This window comes from Nipponia nippon, unplaced genomic scaffold, assembly GCF_047370975.1.
Source record: "Nipponia nippon isolate SJK-2023a ecotype South Korea unplaced genomic scaffold, ASM4737097v1 scaffold_6, whole genome shotgun sequence".
NCBI classification, from domain to species: Eukaryota; Metazoa; Chordata; class Aves; order Pelecaniformes; family Threskiornithidae; genus Nipponia; species Nipponia nippon.
This window is the reverse complement of record NW_028262380.1, coordinates 33,743,452-33,762,310: the sequence shown is the minus strand read 5'-3', so window position 1 is coordinate 33,762,310 and position 18,859 is coordinate 33,743,452. Positions and strand designations below refer to the sequence as shown.

Genomic DNA, 18,859 nt, shown 5'->3' with positions numbered 1-18,859 from the left:
TTAAGTAGTCTCAGTGTATGCTGCCTAGCACATTGTGGTATATTTGCTTGGCATTAAAACTTGAATGTAAAGGCAAATATTTAATGCAGGAGTTATTTCAGTGGTACTGGTTAAAGCCGTCTCTGCTCTGACTTGCCAAATGAATGACTAAGTTGTGGCTCATTGTTAGGAAATGAGAACTATTATTTTTTTTCCAGGGTTATGACTGGCATTTTAGCCACTACCTTTGCAGCATGGTGCTGCTCGGGCAGAGTGTTTCTGCCGTTTTTGTACTGGCTGTTTTGTCAAAGCCTTGTACTTCTCAGTCAAGAGGAGATTAGCAGCAGACAAAAAGTCTTTGCTTAATTAAATGTCTGTAGACCTAATACTCAGAGGGTATATTTTAAAACAAAAGTTAAAAAAACCAACCAACCAAACAAAAAAACTCAAACAAAACAAAACCACTAACAGCAACAACCCCCCATTTGTCTTGAGAATCCAAGGTGTAGTGGCTATTCTGCTCTGCTTCCCTGTGTACCTGCTTCTGTACTAGATTTGACTTCAGCTAGTCTGAGAAGCAAGTGAGGAATATGGGGCAAGTTAAGAGGATTGACAGCTCAGTAAAAGAGGAGAAACGTGTAATGGAGAGCAGAAAGGTTGCTGAGAGGACTGATTGGTTAGTTCAGAAGCAGTCAGCCCAACTCCTACTTTGAATGGTTGAAGTTTGTTCAAAGGAAGATGGGCAGCAAGGGGGCTGATGGCTGAAATGTCCTTAAAAAATGAGAACTGCTGATGAAGAATGCATGATGAGAGACTTCAGGAAAGCTGCTAGATATCTGAAGACTATCTTGAAACTTGAGGACGTTCCTCAGCACAAACCTTATTTGTTCAACTTTAAAGTTTAACTTATTTGTGTATGCGAGTGTCTGGGCAGACCTAGCATGAATTCACAAAGCATTTTTGTTCTTCGTAATCTATTACCACCTTTCTTCCTACACCGATAATATTTCAGTCTTAGAAGGAAAATTCCTGTGAATTATCCTGACTCACTGTTTTGTAACTTGAAGATACCACAGTGTATAAAGGTACCCTTTAAATGGTAACAATGGAGCAAATCAGTTTAGCTGAATTCCAGGAAAGAGAAGGTGAGCAATATTTGTAACCCTAATCTAGTCAAAGAACTTGAACACTGATTAGGATTGTTGAACATAGGTCTCTGACAGTCTCAGTCTTGTTTGTGCTTAGCTATTCAATCAAGTCTTTCAAAAAGGACTTGAACCTTGACCTTCCAAGGAAGTGCCATAATAAATGTGCGATTGTTCTTTGGTTTTGTTTTTTTTTTTTCTTCAAGTTCCAACTCCTTACTTTCATTTTGACCCAAAAGTTTATCCTGCCTTGTACAAGAACATATGCTTCTGCTAAACAATTTAGTTGTGATAAAATAGCAAAAAAAAAAACCCCACCAAAGCATCTTCCTGAAAATTTCATAACTAATTTAACCAGGAAGTAATAACTTAATGTCATTCTTATGAGTTCCTAAAGACTAACAGACTGAATATTGATCTCATTGAAAACCATGCACAGCCTTTGTTTATGATGGCAATGGATAAATGAATGGTAACTAAGTATATAACTGACCATGTGTGCAGTTTTGTACTGCACCATACTTTGAAAACCCCATGAATAGTCTGTGCCACTTCTAGCAATGAATGCTGTCTCAATGGAGCTGCGAATGAGAGCCCAATTGAGTCATAAGGGAGCGCTGGAATATCCAAGTGAGAGGCTTGTTGGTATTCTCATCTGCAGATTCATATAGGTAGCTTTGGTTTTGTTTGATCATGCACTTAATCTCCAATAATAAAGTACGCTTGCTTACTTGTGCTGTCTTAATAGCTAGCATTTGTCACTGGCATGTGTATGCTTATCTCTATTACTTCTGAGTGTTTCATCTTGTCAGTTGCTGTAAAATAATGGAGGAAAGGCATGTGCATTTGCAGAACTTATTGGTCTAGGGGGTTGCACCTCCAAATCTCTAAAATACTAGATGCCATTTCTAGACACTGTTTTCAGGTATCTTGGTTATCTAAATAAAAGGTGGATTCAATTTAGCTTTAAGTCACTGGACCAGTCTTCTGTTTCTCAATATAGAGTTCTCCCAGAACCTACGTTACAATAAAAATCAGAAGTTGGCAATTATTAAAGGAAGAAAAATTGTGTTTATCAAGACACTATATAAATCCATTGGAATGTCTGAATGTGTTATGTGCTTACAGTCTGAATAGTCTGAACTTGAAGATGGAGACAACAGCCTGACATCCTTGAAGACAGGCCAACAAGGATGGCCAGAGTTTATGAACAATTAAATAGATTAGGACTCTTCATCTTAGGAAAGGAATGACTGGGCAAGGAAAAGAAGGTTCTGAAAGCAGTGAAGCTTTCTGTTGAACCAGAGCTCTGAGGACTGAACCACTGGAGGCTGTGAGTTTGGGGAAAGCACTAGCATTGCTGTCTGTTAGACAACCATTTAGTCACGAGTAGGGGCATGCTGCTTGGGTAGACGTACGTGTTAGCATGAGCGGTCATATGTTTTGGGGTAGTCTGATGGTACTGTGTCATGGTTTGGACACCTTACAGGAAGTCAGCACCTCTCACACAACTTTAGGATGTCTGTTTTCTGCAGCTGTATGCTCAACTGCCTTTCCACTTTTTTCATACATTAGTGCCAAGATTTAACTGCTTAAAATCCATGCTCCTTGGTTACTATCACTTGTATGTTATGCTGGTGCTTCAGTCCTGAAGCAGGCTGGCAAATAGCCAAGTAGGAGGCAAACCCTGATGGTTCATGCCTGTGAAAGTGATACTACTCCTTCAGTCTGCGTTGCCTGCATGACCTTGCAAACATAACTTGCACGTTATTTCTACTTACCGTAGCAAGTGTCTCACATGGATTTTGATTTTTAAAATGGCTTTGAGTAAAGCATACAGATGTCACTTAGCTACCCTGTGGGTTATTTTTGTTATAAACACAGTGCCAGCACTGATGGTACTGTGTGTTCTTAAGCAAGCAATGCCATTAGCATATGAGCACTTCATATAATTCACTTCTAGGAGTATGTACTTGTAATGTTATAAATGTTTGGGTGAAGTTGTTTTAGGAGCTTAACTCGTTCTCTCTTTTAATAGTTTGAATTTGAATTGGCAACAGGCTAATTCACATCAGGATGTGACATGCAGTTGCATGGGGAGCTCTGAAATCGTGATTCTGGACAAATGCAGCATTACCTGAAATTGTGTTGTCCCAGTGCTTTCTGATGAAACACGTGTGAGCAACACTGGACAGAGTATGTTGCGAGGGATGCCTGGTCGCTGCAGACTCCCTCCTGGATGCTGCCATCTCTGCCTTCAGGTGTATGTGCCGAAAGTCAGACTTGCGTGATTGTGTTGTGTTCCAGAACGTGGGCTGGTAAACTGGTTGTAGTGTAACGCGTTGATGTATGAAATGCCTTAAATGGTTTCTGACTTCAGTGACTGTGGTAATTGTGACCATGCAATATGGTTTTCTGCTGAAATACAGATGCTGACGGTGCATTTTGTCTGGTATCAAAGCATGTTCAGCTGATGAGAGCGCTTCTAGATTGCCTTCCTGCGTGTCTGGGTGCACCCTCTGCTTTCAGATTTAGTCCCACCCCCCAGAGGCTGCACAAACATAGCTGATGGGTTTGAGTAAACACTGTGTGATGGTGTGGGTGAAAGAACAGAGTTCCAGATGGAGTACCAGCAAAAGTGTAAATTATTACTGTCTGTGTTGTGACGCTAACACAAACTGACTTGCATTCTTGTAGTATTTGTAAACTTGTAGCTTGAATTATCTATTGTAATTGATATGGTTTTGATTCCTGTTTACCCAGCACTGAACGATTCACTGTCCCTCTGCCCTTTTACAGCACACCCCTGGACACCCCTTGTAGGTCAGTAGAAGTGACGACAAGATATTGCTCTGAGCCCTTTTCTGCATGTTGTAGTGTATTTCTCCTGGATATGGGGCTGCTGACAGCCGATCTCTTCTCCTTTAGGAGAATCTGCTTGCCAAGCTCCTTTCCCTTTTTTCAAATTGATGCTTCTGTTACCCCAAGCTCTTATATCTGTTGAGGAAGGGGAAAGCTTAGAGCTCTGATAACTAAGACTTTTTTTGCAGTGTGTAAGTACTTGAAATATACAACTGAAATGTGGCAAGTTGAGCTTTACTGAAGGCACAAAACAGCTGAACTCTTCTGCAGTGCACTGTAGGGTGTTGTGGAGGCCAGGCGTGCATAATGCTTGTCGATATAAAACAAACTCGAAGTGAGTTTATTAGTAGTATTTAGTTTAGAGAATTCCCTGAGTCATTAGTTGCCAGGATCAGTGTATTCTTGGGAAGGAATGTTCTCAGGAAGGGCAACTGTGTCTGTGCATCTGCTACTGACCACTCCTGTGGAGGAGATGCTGGCTGAGGTTAATTTTTCATTCCGTCTCTTATCGCAGGTCTTAAGTTTAAACAATTTCTCATTACCAGGAAGTGTTCTCATAAGCCTGTTGAACATATTAGTACCTGCAGAGTTAGAGTGTCAGTTTTTTTGAGGACTAATGTTCATCTAGGTTACAGATTTTTATACACTAGTTAATACTTAGGAAAACCTCACTTTTTATGCAGGGCACTTTTAGGACTTAAGTGTGGATATGAAGCTGTATTTGAAGCTGGTCTAGTTGTTCATGGAAGTATTGATTACTGAAGTGAAAATTTTCTTTAAAAATAGTTGAATCGGTGGTTTATTACTGTATATTCTCTGGTTATGTGAAAGTTCAGAGCACTGAGTGAGCAGACTTCTCTATGTACATGTACACGTTTGTATATGCAACTTTAATGCACTTTGTCATTTCTCTACTCAGCCTCAAAGCTACTTTTATTTTTCTTGGAGCTTCTTCAGCATCGATTGGATCAAGGTTTACTTCGCTGCCTGTGTTGTTTCAAATTTTGGCATTATTCGTTATGCATACTGTAAGCTAATGTGTCATTCTTTAAATTCCTGGGCTCTCAGTCTTGCTAAGTCTTGGCATATTGAAGTTCCCTGTTTTCTGTAGTGAGAAAGCTCTTGAAAGAGGTGAGACTACTGGTTGGATCTGAGCTAATGCTGAATCAAAATGGAATCTTAAGTTTTTGTTGCATGACTAGGTGAGCAAGGAGTGTTATGGGCTAGTCTCCAGACAAGTAGAAACTAGTTTTATTGTGTCAAAACAAAAGTGAGAGCAAAGTTTGCAAATATTTTTCAGCAATTGATTCTGTGATTGATTTAAATCAATGGAAAATTATTCAGGACAGGTTCTTGCCCTACCTCCGGGGAAGACTTTTTTGGAAGAACTCTTGAATCTGCCTTACATTTCCTAATGGCAGATGAAAATGAGGGTACTAAAATTGTTAATGCTTCTATAGGGATTGAGTAGTAGTGGGTAGGCAAAGGATTTAGACCAGCCTTAAGGAACCAGGAGATTTTAAGGTAGTCAAGCCATTTCATCTTGGGGAAGAAAGGGGGGGCAGAGGAGGGTGCTGTCAGATTTTTGGTAGCTTGTTGTTTCCTTGTTCCATGGTCTTTTTACCCTCAGTCTGAGACAGATGTTTCAAGTCCCATGTAAATACAAGGTTGTAGGCAAGAAGCCACTCCGGTCCGTAGTGAGCACACAAATTCCTGCAGTTCTAGAATGGTCTTAATTTGAGTGCTGCTTTTGTACTCAAAACTTTACGGGCCCTACAGCCTGTCTGGAAAGCTTTTTATACTTTTCATTGGTATGGAAAAGGATTTATTTTGAATGTAGTTATTCAAGCTATGTTTGCAGCTGAAGAAAATAAGGTTTAAAGAAAAATGTCAGCTTCTTGAATGATGCATTCTTGCTTTTAGTAATTTACCTTTCACTACTTAGTGTGCTGACTTATTTTACACTTTCCAAAGATTTGTTGATAAGTATTTGGTGGTTTCCGTCGTTCCCCCCCCCCCGCTGTGGTTTCCAAAATGGTTTATATGGCTTCTGTGAGGATTTAAATGTCTTTGTTAGAGAAGAAATCAAGAGTTGCTTTTCTTGTCATGGCAAACTTGTTTTCCAAAGCAGTCATTGATTCCTGTACAAAAATATGATCAGGGAATTATTCTTCAATGTGCCTAACCAACATTGAGATAGCAGAAGTTTCCCATTATTATCCTTATGTTTTCTGGTCTTGTAGCCTCCTTGACCTGACTTAGTGTATTGCAACCAGTATTGTCGCCCTAGTTGAGACAGTTGATAGTGCAGATCAAATATTCTCTGGTTTTCTGTTAGCTCTGGATTTTTAGTCTGTAGGGACTCTGCTACTCATTGTGGTTAACTTACAGTCAAATAATTTCAGACTTTAATATGATTCTCATGTTAGCAAGCATTATTCTGTCCATCCTGTATACTTAATTCTGATGTTCTTGTCCTGCCGCTTTCTTCCCACCAGATTTCAAATATGTTATTTTATCAGTATCCTCACTTGAGGACACCACACTCTGGTGTCTGCATTTTAGTTAAACACCACTGACCTGTGCTCATTGTTTTTGATGGCAAATGTCCTCCTCCTTCCTGTTCTTTGATTGGAGAGTGGAGTCTGTCACTCCAGATGTGTGACTGTGTTCCACACCTGTCCAGTTTCCCCATTCTTCAGTTGGGAAGCTGACCTTTGTCAACGAACACGTCTTCAGCCTGCTTCCCTTGTTGGATCCAGTGAACTCTCTCCCTCCCATTTAGACTTTATCGCTCTGAAAGTGACCCTTCTTCCTGCCAGATCCCCCACCCCACTGCAACCATATCTGAAATCTGAAGTTTTTCCTACCTCTGATCTCATTTCTGGTACTAGGAGCCTTTCATATGGAATTGTGCTATGGAGGTCATCCAGCTGCTTTGGACAGTTTGGATCTTCTCTCTTTCATGTCCTTGCGGTTTTGGTGCCTGGGTACAGTCTTAGTGCTTGCTAGGAACTTGTGCTTACACATTGCAAGGACACTTCTTTAGTTGTTTTTGTTGTATTGTTTTGTTTTCCTATCTCCCCCCTTGCCCTTTCTGCTTCTGTAGGGTTTTGGGTGAGGATATGTGGCTCTGCTTTGCTGGAGAGGACATTGGAATTGTTTCCCAACTTGGCTAATCTTATGTCATCTTTATAGAAGATGGAGGCTGTTGCTATACAGGGAATTGCTCTCCAGTGACTCTGAAGGGGTCCCATGTGCACCTACTCGTTGGCTACCCCAGCAGCACTGGGGTAGTGTACTGGTGTAACCCCAGAGCTGATTATAAACCTCCCCGTCTTCTCTTTATTTCAGCTCAGGTGTCTTAAGACAACTCTTTGAAGGTCTTGCCTCTGCTGTGCATTGCTTCCTTGAAAGGCAGGGAAAAGGCCTTCAGTGCAGAGAAAAACTGATGTCTGGGGTTGTTACTGCTCCTTGCTATGTGCATCAAGGGATGAGCACTGAAGTTTATCTTCACTGGGATTCTTAGTGTTGCTCCTATGTTGCTGCTCTGGTGTCTGTTCTAGACCTGAGATTATACAGCAGCATTTCATCATTATTACAATTTAGACCTCTCTTAATTTCCTGTCTTCATGCAGTTTTGGACAGATTTGTCTTACATGGCTCTTGCCTGCTTGTGTTTGAGCCTGTGTAAGCTTTTGTCTTTCAAGCTCATGCAATAAGAAGCTTCATAGCTTGACTATGCACTGTGTGAGGAACCATGCCCTTTTGTTGACTACCTGCTATTGGAAGAGGGGAAAAATGATGGTTTATTCTATCATGTAGTCCCTCAGATACCTTTTTCCTGTCAAGGCGCCAAATCTTTTGGGTTGTTCCTTCGCTTGCATGGAAGCCAAGCAAGCCAAGTGTCTGAGAATCTAACCCTGAAGTCACACCTGATTGCAACTGACCAAAGGGTTCAAAAGTTGCTTGGCAGTCAGGGAAGTGGAAATGGCTTGTGAAGGTAAACATGCACGAATGGCATCATTGCAAAAGCCTAATTTCCTTAAGGAAGTTAGTCAAAATGGCTGCACTTGATTCAAAGACTAATAGCTTAAGAATGCTTACTGTCTTAAAATCCTGGTTTGGCTAAATGTTTTTCATTTCTTTTTAATTTCAGAACTTTTGAATCCTCTTGGGAAACATGAAAACAAAGAACTATTTTTTAAATATCTTTCAGGACAATTGACACGTTCCAGGGAAAAGCTGGTTTGTTGTTGTTTTGTTGTTTTTTTTTTCTGCAAAGCTCAGAAGAATCTGCATTCTCTGGGATTTTAAATAAGTATAAAATGAGAATAGTTTGAAATTTTGCCTTCAAAATGAATGTTGAAAAGTCAGATGACAAAGCAAAGAATGGCTTGAAGTCTTCCTTACTTACAAGGGATGAAAATGGAAATAACTACGCATGTGACAGAGCTACACCTTTGTCAAAGCATTGTGCCACCAAGATACACAGTAATTCAACTGACCAAAATATAGTGACTGAGCATGAAGATGATACTGTTCTTGAAAATAAGAGTGACTTCAGAAGTATTCTTCTAAAAAAGCCGTGTATTGAAGCACTTCATCTGCAGAAGACGCCTGGTAAATACAACTGCATGGGAACTCTATTGGGAGATGCAGATGCTGCATGCAGGTCTTCTGTGACTGAACAGACTTGTGTATGTCCTTTGAACTGTGACTTGAAAGAAACAACAGACTTGCTGAAAGGTAATGTTGCTATGGCAAAAATGCAAAATCAGAGTATCAAACAATCGGTGCCTTACAGTCAGACTGACTCTCAGCATCTACTACTTCTTCCCGCTTCAGAGCGGAACACACAGTCCCTGATAAAGGACAGGGCATGCTGCCACCTGAGCACATTGGATGTTACTAATGTTACAGGTGAAATTCTGGGAACTGATCAAAATGATGACATGCATCTGAGGGAAGCTCTAATCTCTTCTGAAGTATGTACAAGAGAGAAACTTGATAGAACCAGCTCAGAAAGAACACCTAATTTCTCTTCTGTGATAGTGGCTTCAGAAAGCCCAGATGCCTATTCAGAACTTGAAGTATATCATCCTGCCTCTGCAGGTGTTGAACACTATCTAAAAAACACTAAGACTGACAAAGAATCACAGGAAAAAGAAGCACAGTCTGTAAAACTAGCTGCTGGATGTATAGATCCTTGTATGCGAGATGCATTATCACCATGCATTAATATTAGTGAAGATGATGAAGTGAAATCCTTGCAGGATACCCATGACCATGATGAAACTGGGAATTGCAATGCTGAGACATGCATGGATAGTCCTGTAAATAATATGCACCTTCTTCAAGTAAATAAAATGGATGGAGAACAAGTATTAAAGAAAACCAGTGAACCCTTAACCAAAGAACAAAGTATCTCTGGAAATGCTGCTCTTCAGGGTATGCACAGCACCTCTTTCATAGCTTGCAATGTATCAAAATTAAAGAGGACTGTTGTACCTGACCTGAAATGCGAAGCAACTTTTGTGGTTTTCAGTCCTGTGGCCAGTGAAAGTGATTCTGCTCTATGTACTTCAACCCCTAAAGAACGATCAAAAAATACAACTTTTAATGTTTCAGCTTTGGCAGGACTTGGAGACAAGTCTCCTAAACTAAGACCAAATGAGGCGTTTGTCGGAGGACATAATAGAAGGCCTTTACTTAAAGCTAGTTCAGGAAAACCAGTGGGCAGGTCTCCTATTGTGTCAACAATAACCAAAGCAAAGAAATCTGAGATTGTTAGTTTTCCCAAACCTAATTTCAAAAATGTTAAGCCAAAGGTTGTGTCTAGGCCTGCGCTACAGTCAAGAGACAGTGCAGCATTAAAACAGTCTCCCCAGTCCCCCCAGCTATCAGCTGTCTCCTCATCTTCCCTGGTTGCCTCCCCGAGGCAATTGTCCCCCTCTATAAAAGTGCTGAAAAAGAAAATAGATCTAGCTAAAGATACTAAAGTGGAATTGCCTGCGAATAAGCCCCATAAGCTACATCTTAACAAACACCTCTTCTCTAGCCAAGTCGTACATGCCACAACACATCCCAGAAACGCTTCCCACAAGGCTTCAAAGACACCTGTGTTAAAGCAGAATCCGGAAGACATTGGCAAAGCAAGCGCTACCCATTCAGCATGCTCCTCCGTTTCTGCTGCGCTTCCAGCGTGTGTAGAGAACTCGAAAGAGATGCTGAACGATAAAATGGAAAGTTCAGAATCTCTAATGCAGCCCTGTGCTCAAAACATCTATCTGTCTCGAGATGAAAAAGAGCAAAACGGCAACATGGGAATTCTTCTGGAAGCAGCCTTAAAAGATGTGGCAAATGAAACATTTGATCTACACTCTGTTCCTTTGGTAAGCTTATTTTCTTTATGTACTTAATTATGTATTTTATACACTTGGAATAAGGGAATTCTGCGTTGCACAGTGCTGAATGGAAATTGTGGAATGGGTTTTGGTCTACAAATGTAACTGTAGTGTTGATTTCTGAGGTAGAGTCTCTCCCTAATAAAGGGAATGAAGAAGTACAGTTGTACAAATGGGAAGCACTTGGCCTCACATGCTATTTAGTGTCTTCAGCCTTCATCTTACTCCATGGTATAAAAATTTTTTTTGTAAAGTCTTAAGACAGTGCAGTTGGTAAGATTTCTAATGAAAGCAAACAAGTCCTGATTTAGTCAAACTGGTAAAACTGCATAGCATAACTTGATAAGGTCTTTCTAAATATAGCTTTTAGTATGTGCTTTTAGCAAGATAATTCTAGTGGTGCTGTAACTTTAAATAGACATTAGAGATAAATTGCTGTTTTCTATATTTTTTTTCTTTCAAAACAGGTTTTAGAACTAAATTACACGTTTTAAATTTGCTGACAGAAATGTTGTGCATATATTAACAATAATATTAAGTCACACAAAACCGTAAGACCAACAAGTTGGTCAAGCGTTTTGTCTTTAACATCTTAAATTGTCTGCTTTGAGTAATTTGGGAGTTCATTTATTTGAAGTAGAATCAGGACTCATTACAATAGTTAAGAGTAGCCAGGAAATATTTCTCATACAGAGGGCATATACCTGGTTTTGGGCAGCCAGCCAGCAGGAAGGTGCAAACTTCCTGGCCGGGAGGTATGTGTGCGCTGGTTGGTTGGGAAATATTTTTGGACGAGTCAGCTGCCTGTCAGGAGAAACGTGCTGCTTTCAAATACTCTGAAAGAAGGTTAAAAGAGAAGGAACAGTGAGAAAGAAGGGAAGAGCTTTGGGGTTGGGTCAACCGAGATCTCGGGAGGCATGGTAGGGATGCAGACTTGGAGTCTTGATGCTATATGGAGTCCCTCCTGTTGTTCGCTTGCGGGTTCAACAGCTTACGTTAAATTGGTGAAGTGGAGGCAGCAGCTGTTATCAGTAAAACTGGCGTCTGAATTTTTGTCAGGCTTTACTGATTTGCCAGAAAAACTCCAGTAAAGTTCGGTATATGGAGGAAGCTACTTCAGGTAAAACAGAAGTAGCTATCCATTTTTGAAACTTTACAGAAGAAATCACTAAATATTATTATTTATTATAATAAATAATTTAACTTGAAAAACTAAATTAACATGAAAGCAAGGATTGTCTGTTTTAATTCTAAAGTCTTTCAGGGCTTGGATTCTGCTTCACTCCTTCCTTTTGGTGCCGAGGGCTGGAGAGAATGCTTTTAATTCACCCTATTACCAAGATGGAAACCTCTGTGATATTAATTGTTCTGCTGGTACCTGGAAAATCCATAGAGCAATTTCTATAAAATGTGCAGGACACCAGTCAGCTGGACTAAACTTGTGGTCTTATGAAAAGCAGAAATTAACTTCTGAAAATGAGGATGAGGATTGGAGTCAAAAGTGGAAAGTGCATTAATATGACCAAATCGCTGCATATTGGCTTGAGTCACGGAAAAGCGTATGAAGATCTATACATTCTTATGAGTTTACCTTTATAGCCTTAACTTTACAGCATGAGTGGTCATGAATTAGTGGCTATATAATCTGGAGCAAGAAATCTGTGTGAAAGATAGATGAGTGCTACATGTAAACCAGTTATCTTAAACCTGTCCTGGGTCCACTCCTGAATTTATATTTTATCTATGGCACCTGAATGTGAAAGACGTTAATGTCTTTCTGTGTTGTAACTTAAGACCTAGACCAGGAAACCTACTGGAAGGGCTGGTAGAGAATTCATCTTGAGATTAGGTGCAGTCATGTAATTGAATGGCTTAATTAGAGTTTGGGGAGGATGAGGAAGAAACTCTGATGTAAAATGACCTCTGTAACCTCTTTAGTGTGTCTGTCATTACCAGTGATTAGCTTCAAACTTAGAGTATTGTGCTGCTGAGGGCCATTCAGGAGATGATTCTTGAGGTTCTGAACTGCAGATGTGCACAATGTGACAGTAAACAGCTAAGCATATCCCTTACCTGTGTGGTCAGTATTTCATACAGATGCTGGAAAGGGAGATCTTCAGCTTCTCACACTGGTGGTGTGTGGTTGATTTTGTTTGTTTTTTTTTTTTCTTTCTTTAAAAACAGATGCCTTCTGTGAAAGATGGGACAACACAAGAGAAAAACGTACTGAAGAAAGACCCAATCACACTACGAAGTTTATCAGCTCCCAGGGTTAAAATGGTGCCATCTGTGTTGCCCTTGAAGAGAGGATGTGAAAATAAAACTATCTGCACAATTAAAGCACCTTCTCACAAAGGAGCTGTTCTGTCATCAGGCTCTGGTAAGAGAATTTTTCACGGGAATACTACCACTTAACCAGTTTCTTAAAATTAAGATATCATATTTAATGTACTTTCTGATAGACCTTTTAGGATGGTACAGAGCTGTATTTTTGGTGCTAAATATGATTCTATCTAAATCGCAAATTGCTAATACGGGGTGGGGGAAAAAGGGCAGGTTACACCCCATCGTTGTAAAATCTCGTCTTGTAAGGAATGTGTTTAGGAGGGTGTGGTGCTATTAGAAGAAACAATGTTTAAATATTATTATTTATAGTTTTGTCGTAAAACAGTACTTTGTGGAATTACAACTAAAATTACTCAAAAGATGTAAAAGTGAAGAAGAGAAAATGCAGAACTCTGGTACAAAGCATTTACGATAAGCAACTGTATGCTATCCCAATGGGAATAAGCCCTTACTTCAGGACATAGCATAGTTGTTCAACTTAATTTTGGTACTGCTCTATAGTTTCTAGAAAGGGGAGAACATAATTGAAGGAGAGACTACTGCTTGAGCTGCTAATTAAGCTCAGACTGATTAATACCAAGGGTGGCGGGGGAGGGGGGGAATCTCAAAACTAGTGTGTAGGCTGCTGTTCAAATATGGTGACGGGAAACTACATTCTGTAATTGTACTGTAGAGATTCAGAAATGCTCTTGTAGGTTACGTGCTTTTTTTAACTGTGGCAATATAGCTAATTGCAAAGGCAGCTTGACTTAAATGACTACACTACAGTACACTGTAATTTGGAAAGCGTGCACACCCAGCTATACCCAGTAAAACCTGTTCTTTTTTTTTTCAACCCACTCAATCTAAGATTATAAAACAGTCCAAAATGTTCTTCTTAATTATATACAGGTGGTGAAGTGTGATAAAATCTATATCTGTAGTCCTTTATGGGATGAGTCCCTCAAAGAAAGTGGATATAGTCTATTCTCTGACTTGATCCTTGCTAATGTGAGGTGCTTGCTCAGTGAACTAGGTACCTACCTGTAAGCCACCAATTTCTTGGAAGTCTCATCACCTCTCTAAATACCAGTTTAGAGCTTTCCTATTTGTAATTATGGTCTTTGAAGAACTGAGATGGATCTAGATACAGATTTGTCCCTTAGATTATTAATCCAGAGTAGATTTATGACACCATCACTAGAAATAAACGTTAGCATGGCTAGGTTATAGGACTAACTTCTTCCCTTCATAAAAAAATCAGATGCACTTTCAGAAGCGGAAGTCATTTGCTGTTGTAAATAAAAACCTTTAGTCCCCAAGTTACTTTAGCTAAAGCTGTAACTTCTTAACTCATTGTATGTTGAAATTATGGTTGTCTGTAGAATACCTTCCAAATTTTTCCTATGGGAAAAAGGCTGCTTAAGGTAAAAGCATGAAGGAGCACCTCAGTGTTTCAAACTCGTGCTATGATCTGATGAGACTGGAACTTTAATGCTGCCCATGTGAAGAATTTTTTTTCATGCCCTTTCCCCAGCCCCCCTGTCAATGCCCACCATTCCTAGCACATTTTACCCTTCATTTTGCTTATGCAGTGTTTTGGTGCTACAAAGTAGGATTTGATACATTAGACTATGTCAGGTTAACTTCCCCATACCTTGCCAAAGGAATTCTTAAACATGGTTCCTTGCTCCCTGGTAAACATAGTACTGATGCAAATCAGAGGATGGGGAGTATGGGGTGGGAGAAGCAAGGATGGGAAAAGGTGGGAGTTACTTGGTATTGCTACCAAAGCCCTGCTGTATTATGTGACCACACCTTTCAGGTAAAACACTATCCACTGCTGCTTACCCCATCTGTTTTTAAAGTTTTTGAAGTAAAACTGTACATATGCTTACTATGGCCAAGTGGCAGTTTGTAAACCAAACCCAGTTACCTGTTTTGGCTAAAGCCTTCCTGTAGGGAATAACTATTTTTTCCAGTTAAGTCATTTGAACACTTTGGTATTAAACTTGTGCCTTGATATAATTCCAGCAGCGCAGATAAATAACTCGGTAGCTGTACAGTTGTTTGCTGTCAGGATTTCTCCAGACTACAGACTGACTAGCTACATCCAGGATGGAAAGGACTTCTGGAGGTCACCTAGTCCAACCCCCTCTTGCCTGTAATTGGGTCAGCACTGAATTCAGACTAGGTTGTTCAGGCATTTGTCAAGCTGAGTCTTAAAAATGTCCAAATCCTGACGACCTCGTTGCTTCCCAAGGTACTAACATAAATGTGGCTATTTCTTAACCAGTTGCTGGCTGTATTTGGATTGTTGGGCAGGAAGACAAATCAGTGTAGTGAGTCCATTAAATACTCTGAACAAGAGAAGTGATGGTATAGCTCTGTGTCATCTCTCACATGTGTATGTTGATGGTAATAAGCAGGCTGTCTGTCCAGAATGTATTAGTATATGTATTATTCCCAGAATAATCAAGAGTTTGTGAGCAGTGAATTGTAACACGTGCTTGTCGTTTTGAGTGGAAAGCAGGAAACTCCCCTACAACCAAGAAATAAAAGAAGAAATGCCCTGTATAAAACACCAGTTATAAGGTCCTTGCAACTTGGCAGGAGTTGAGATTTTGGCAATTTTTTTTTCACTTGTAAACTGTAAGTTTTCAGTGGTAACATACTAACCCAACAGGAAGCATGTCTTATAAGGAAATTCCCTGATCCTCTCCTGAGCAGAAGATGCCAGAAGGAGAGGAAAACTCATATCTCAAGCATTATACTTTTGTAACGTTATTTACAGAGCACGTTAAGCTGGAAATAACTTTTTTATTTATTTCAAAATGGTTGCTGACAACGGTTCACTAGTATTGGTGTATCTTGGCTGGAACTTGGAGCTTTTGCTGAATTAGAAGTTGGCTCTCTAAAAGGTGAGCCCAAGTTGATTCAGTGTACTGAAGTGGTTTGTGAAGTGACGAAGCCCTATTTCTGCAGCAAATCTAGAAATCGGGTCACAATTGCAAGCTAGACACCTCAAAATTTATTTCTGTATGGGGGAATGGAGACAAATAGCTAATGACCTGCAATCACATACTCATTCTTGAACAGAAATCTTAATTCTCTACAGCTAATTTTTCCATGGTGATGTGCATAGATTTCTGCAGTACTAGATGGCAGACAGTATGCCTTTTGCTGTGTTAATATTCTGTTAGTGAAAACATTTATTAGAATTCAAGACACAGGATAAGGTGTTTTGAGTTACCTGGTTCTTACTGGGAGGTGTGTGTAATTTTGGAGCCCTTGTTCAGGACTTTGAACCAGTCCAGAAATGAAAGCAACTATTGTTTTTGTTCCCAGCAAACACACACAGCCTTGTAATTGGATGGACATAACCACTGTGGAGAAGTAATAGCCGGCTTATAGTTGAGGTATTATGGTTTGGGAAGAGTCATGTCTTTCTCTCACTTGAAAGGAGGGGTGGAAGGAGACTGGAGAAGCTGAGGAGATTTGGTGGTCCATGCAACATCGCTCCCAAGTTCTTCTACTGTCAGCCTGCCCCAGCAACCGCATGCTACCACCCATGCAGTTGGATGGAAACACTGTGACAGTTTGAGCCACAGGAAATTGTTTGATTTGTGTTTGAACAGCTTAAAATAGGGATATAAATGGTTTACTTTAGATCTAAAAAATGTAAAAGCCCACCACTGCAGGTTTTTTTCCTCTTAGTGCTGACTACAGCTTATCTATAAGTATGTAAAGGAATGGAGCTTTACATGCAAGTTAAGATTTCTGATACGCTAATACTTCACCTACACTTCTGCCTTAAAATAATACCACTGCTTTCAATTATTTTCCACTGTATGAAACTTCACATTGTTGTTGATGTCTTAGCTATGAGAGCTCTGTCAAGCCTTATGCATAACTGAAATTAGTTGGGGATATGAAAGCATCAAAAATATTCTTCCTCCGCTTACTGTTAACGACTTCCAGAAATTAATGGAAGCCATGTAAATCATCTTCGTAACCAAAATGTCCTTCACTGTCTGACAGTCATTTCTGACTTTTTTAGGTACCGTTTTGTCTCTGATTTAAGTCTCTGATAACCAAGTAAAGCCCTGTGCTTTACTTATCTTTTCCATGAGTCTAGTCCAGTGGTACTCCCTCTTTTGCTTGCTAGTATTTTCATAGCATTTAACTAGAGTAATGAAAGCTTGGGTGGAGAGAAACTCAACGGTCTAAATTCTGTGTTTCCTTGAAGATTTTGGACAAGCAAGACCTTTTCCTTATGAAAAGTTGCTCATACCGAAGGACTTATCCAGTGTTGTGCAACTAACTGAAACATGGGAAAAACAATTCCCCATATGCTATAGGAAATATGTTGCATTAGACTACAAAAAGTTTAGTGATACTTGGAAATACTGATTTGCTTTTTAGTTCATAATTGCTAAATTCCTTCTGTTGTATTTTGGCTTGATCTCACACTTTGGAAGCTTCTCTGAATTACACATTTAAAACCAGAACAGGCCATGACAGATTAAGACTCTGTTCATTATTGAGTGTTGTTGCTATTTATTGCACAAAGAAAGGCTTTTCAAATGGAAAATTGAAACCAAATGATTTCAGTGGGTTTTCATACAGCTGGAAACGTATATAGACTTGGTAATTCATGACTTTTTGGAATAGCCTTTCACAATACTAGTGAAGCAGAACCAAAACAATTTAGTTTCAGTAAGGTTTCCCACAATTTTGAGTCTATGTTCTGACACTGAACCAGGAGCTAAACCAAACATGGTTACTGCAAATCACTTTTCAGCTTGTATCATTCCTGCTATCTACCATGTGACTCTCTAAAGTTGGATTGACGTGCTGCCAGGAGGAAACAAAGTATTTTAAAAGGCAAACATAACTTCCAGGTTTTCTGGCCTGAAACAGTTGGGAAATGCTGGACTGGACAGTCACTTGTTAAGGGTACCCATATAGCTTCTCATTAACAAATCTGAAATACACCAGAGTCTATAAATAAGGCTTAAAATTTAGTTTCAACCACTGTTTTTATGCTTTTTGGGTTTTGTTTTGGTTTTCTTTTTCTTTTGCAGAGCAGCCAGCTTTTTTATGGATCCTACAGGCAGGTTCCTCATACATTGACTTATGCAATGTTATTATTTGTCCTTATAATATTTGCCCTTGAGTCCTTTTAATACATATGTAATGCTTCATTACAGTAATTAAAGCCTGTGTTGGGAGTGAACTTAAAACTCCAGTATTCACCTTCAGAGGTGTGGGAAGGAGGAAACCCATACATGGGTCTCCATGGACCATAAGTTATGTCTGTAATATGGTATAAAGCTTGTTTGTGATGACCTCTTTGGTCATCTTCACCCAGAGAGCTCGACTGCATAGTGGCTGTTCCTCATAACCAGTTCTCTTTTTAATTTGCAGTATAAAGTAAGGAATAACTTATGTATCTGAAAGGACTTTTTTCCAGCTGATCGGTTTGTGAGAGTTCAGGAAGCAGTGTTAGCTGTGCGGGCTTAGTAACCTCGCAGGTTGTCCCTTCTGACTCTTGAAACCTCTGATTGCTTGAGTTGGACTTCGTGGTAATGTTTCCACTCCATTTTGCCCTTGCTTCCTGGCCACCCTCAACAGGAATGGCTTGCTGAAGCTGCCTGAAGCACTGTGTGTATCCTTGTGCCAAGCATTGACCTCTAATCCTCTGCCCCAGGTGTTGGTCGTTCAGGTACAGAATGGTCAATTCACACTTTGAAGTCAGAAAGGAGCCACAGAATGATGCAATCGGAATTCAGCATAATCAATTTGGTTTTAGCTTTGGCTACATACACTAGCAGAAAAACTTGCTTTAACTTTGACACCTATTTTCTGTTGTTACACTTCATTAACAAGGAGCTGTCACCATGGGAAAGATACTACTCATGTTTTGCAAGCCTTACATAGGGTTCAGCATAAAAACACCCATTTGGAATAAATTATTTCATATTTAGTTTTATAAGTCAAACGGACCATGAGAAATGATTAAAAGCAGAAGGTTGTTTGTTTGTGAGGTAATATGAGATCTGTTACAATGAATGATTTCAAAGCAAGGGGAATAAGTAGTGGGGGGATGGCAGCATTTGAAGATGAATTTAAATGACC

The 18,859-nt window shown here is 39.8% G+C and overlaps 1 protein-coding gene across 5 annotated transcripts in view; it reads left to right on the top strand.

Moving 5' to 3' along the window:
- The window catches only part of MTUS1 (microtubule associated scaffold protein 1), a 131,436-nt gene that overhangs the window by 29,385 nt on the left and 83,192 nt on the right, over positions 1-18,859 (top strand). For all 5 annotated transcript variants that reach the window (XR_015699620.1, XM_087736189.1, XM_087736187.1 and 2 more), the window contains exons 2-3: positions 8,146-10,381; positions 12,578-12,773. Coding sequence is in view for 4 of the 5 variants with exons in the window: in XM_087736189.1 (XP_087592315.1) it covers positions 8,345-10,381; positions 12,578-12,773 (2,233 nt within the window). In the remaining variant the exon portion in view is untranslated. The remainder of the gene's footprint in view (positions 1-8,145; positions 10,382-12,577; positions 12,774-18,859) is intronic.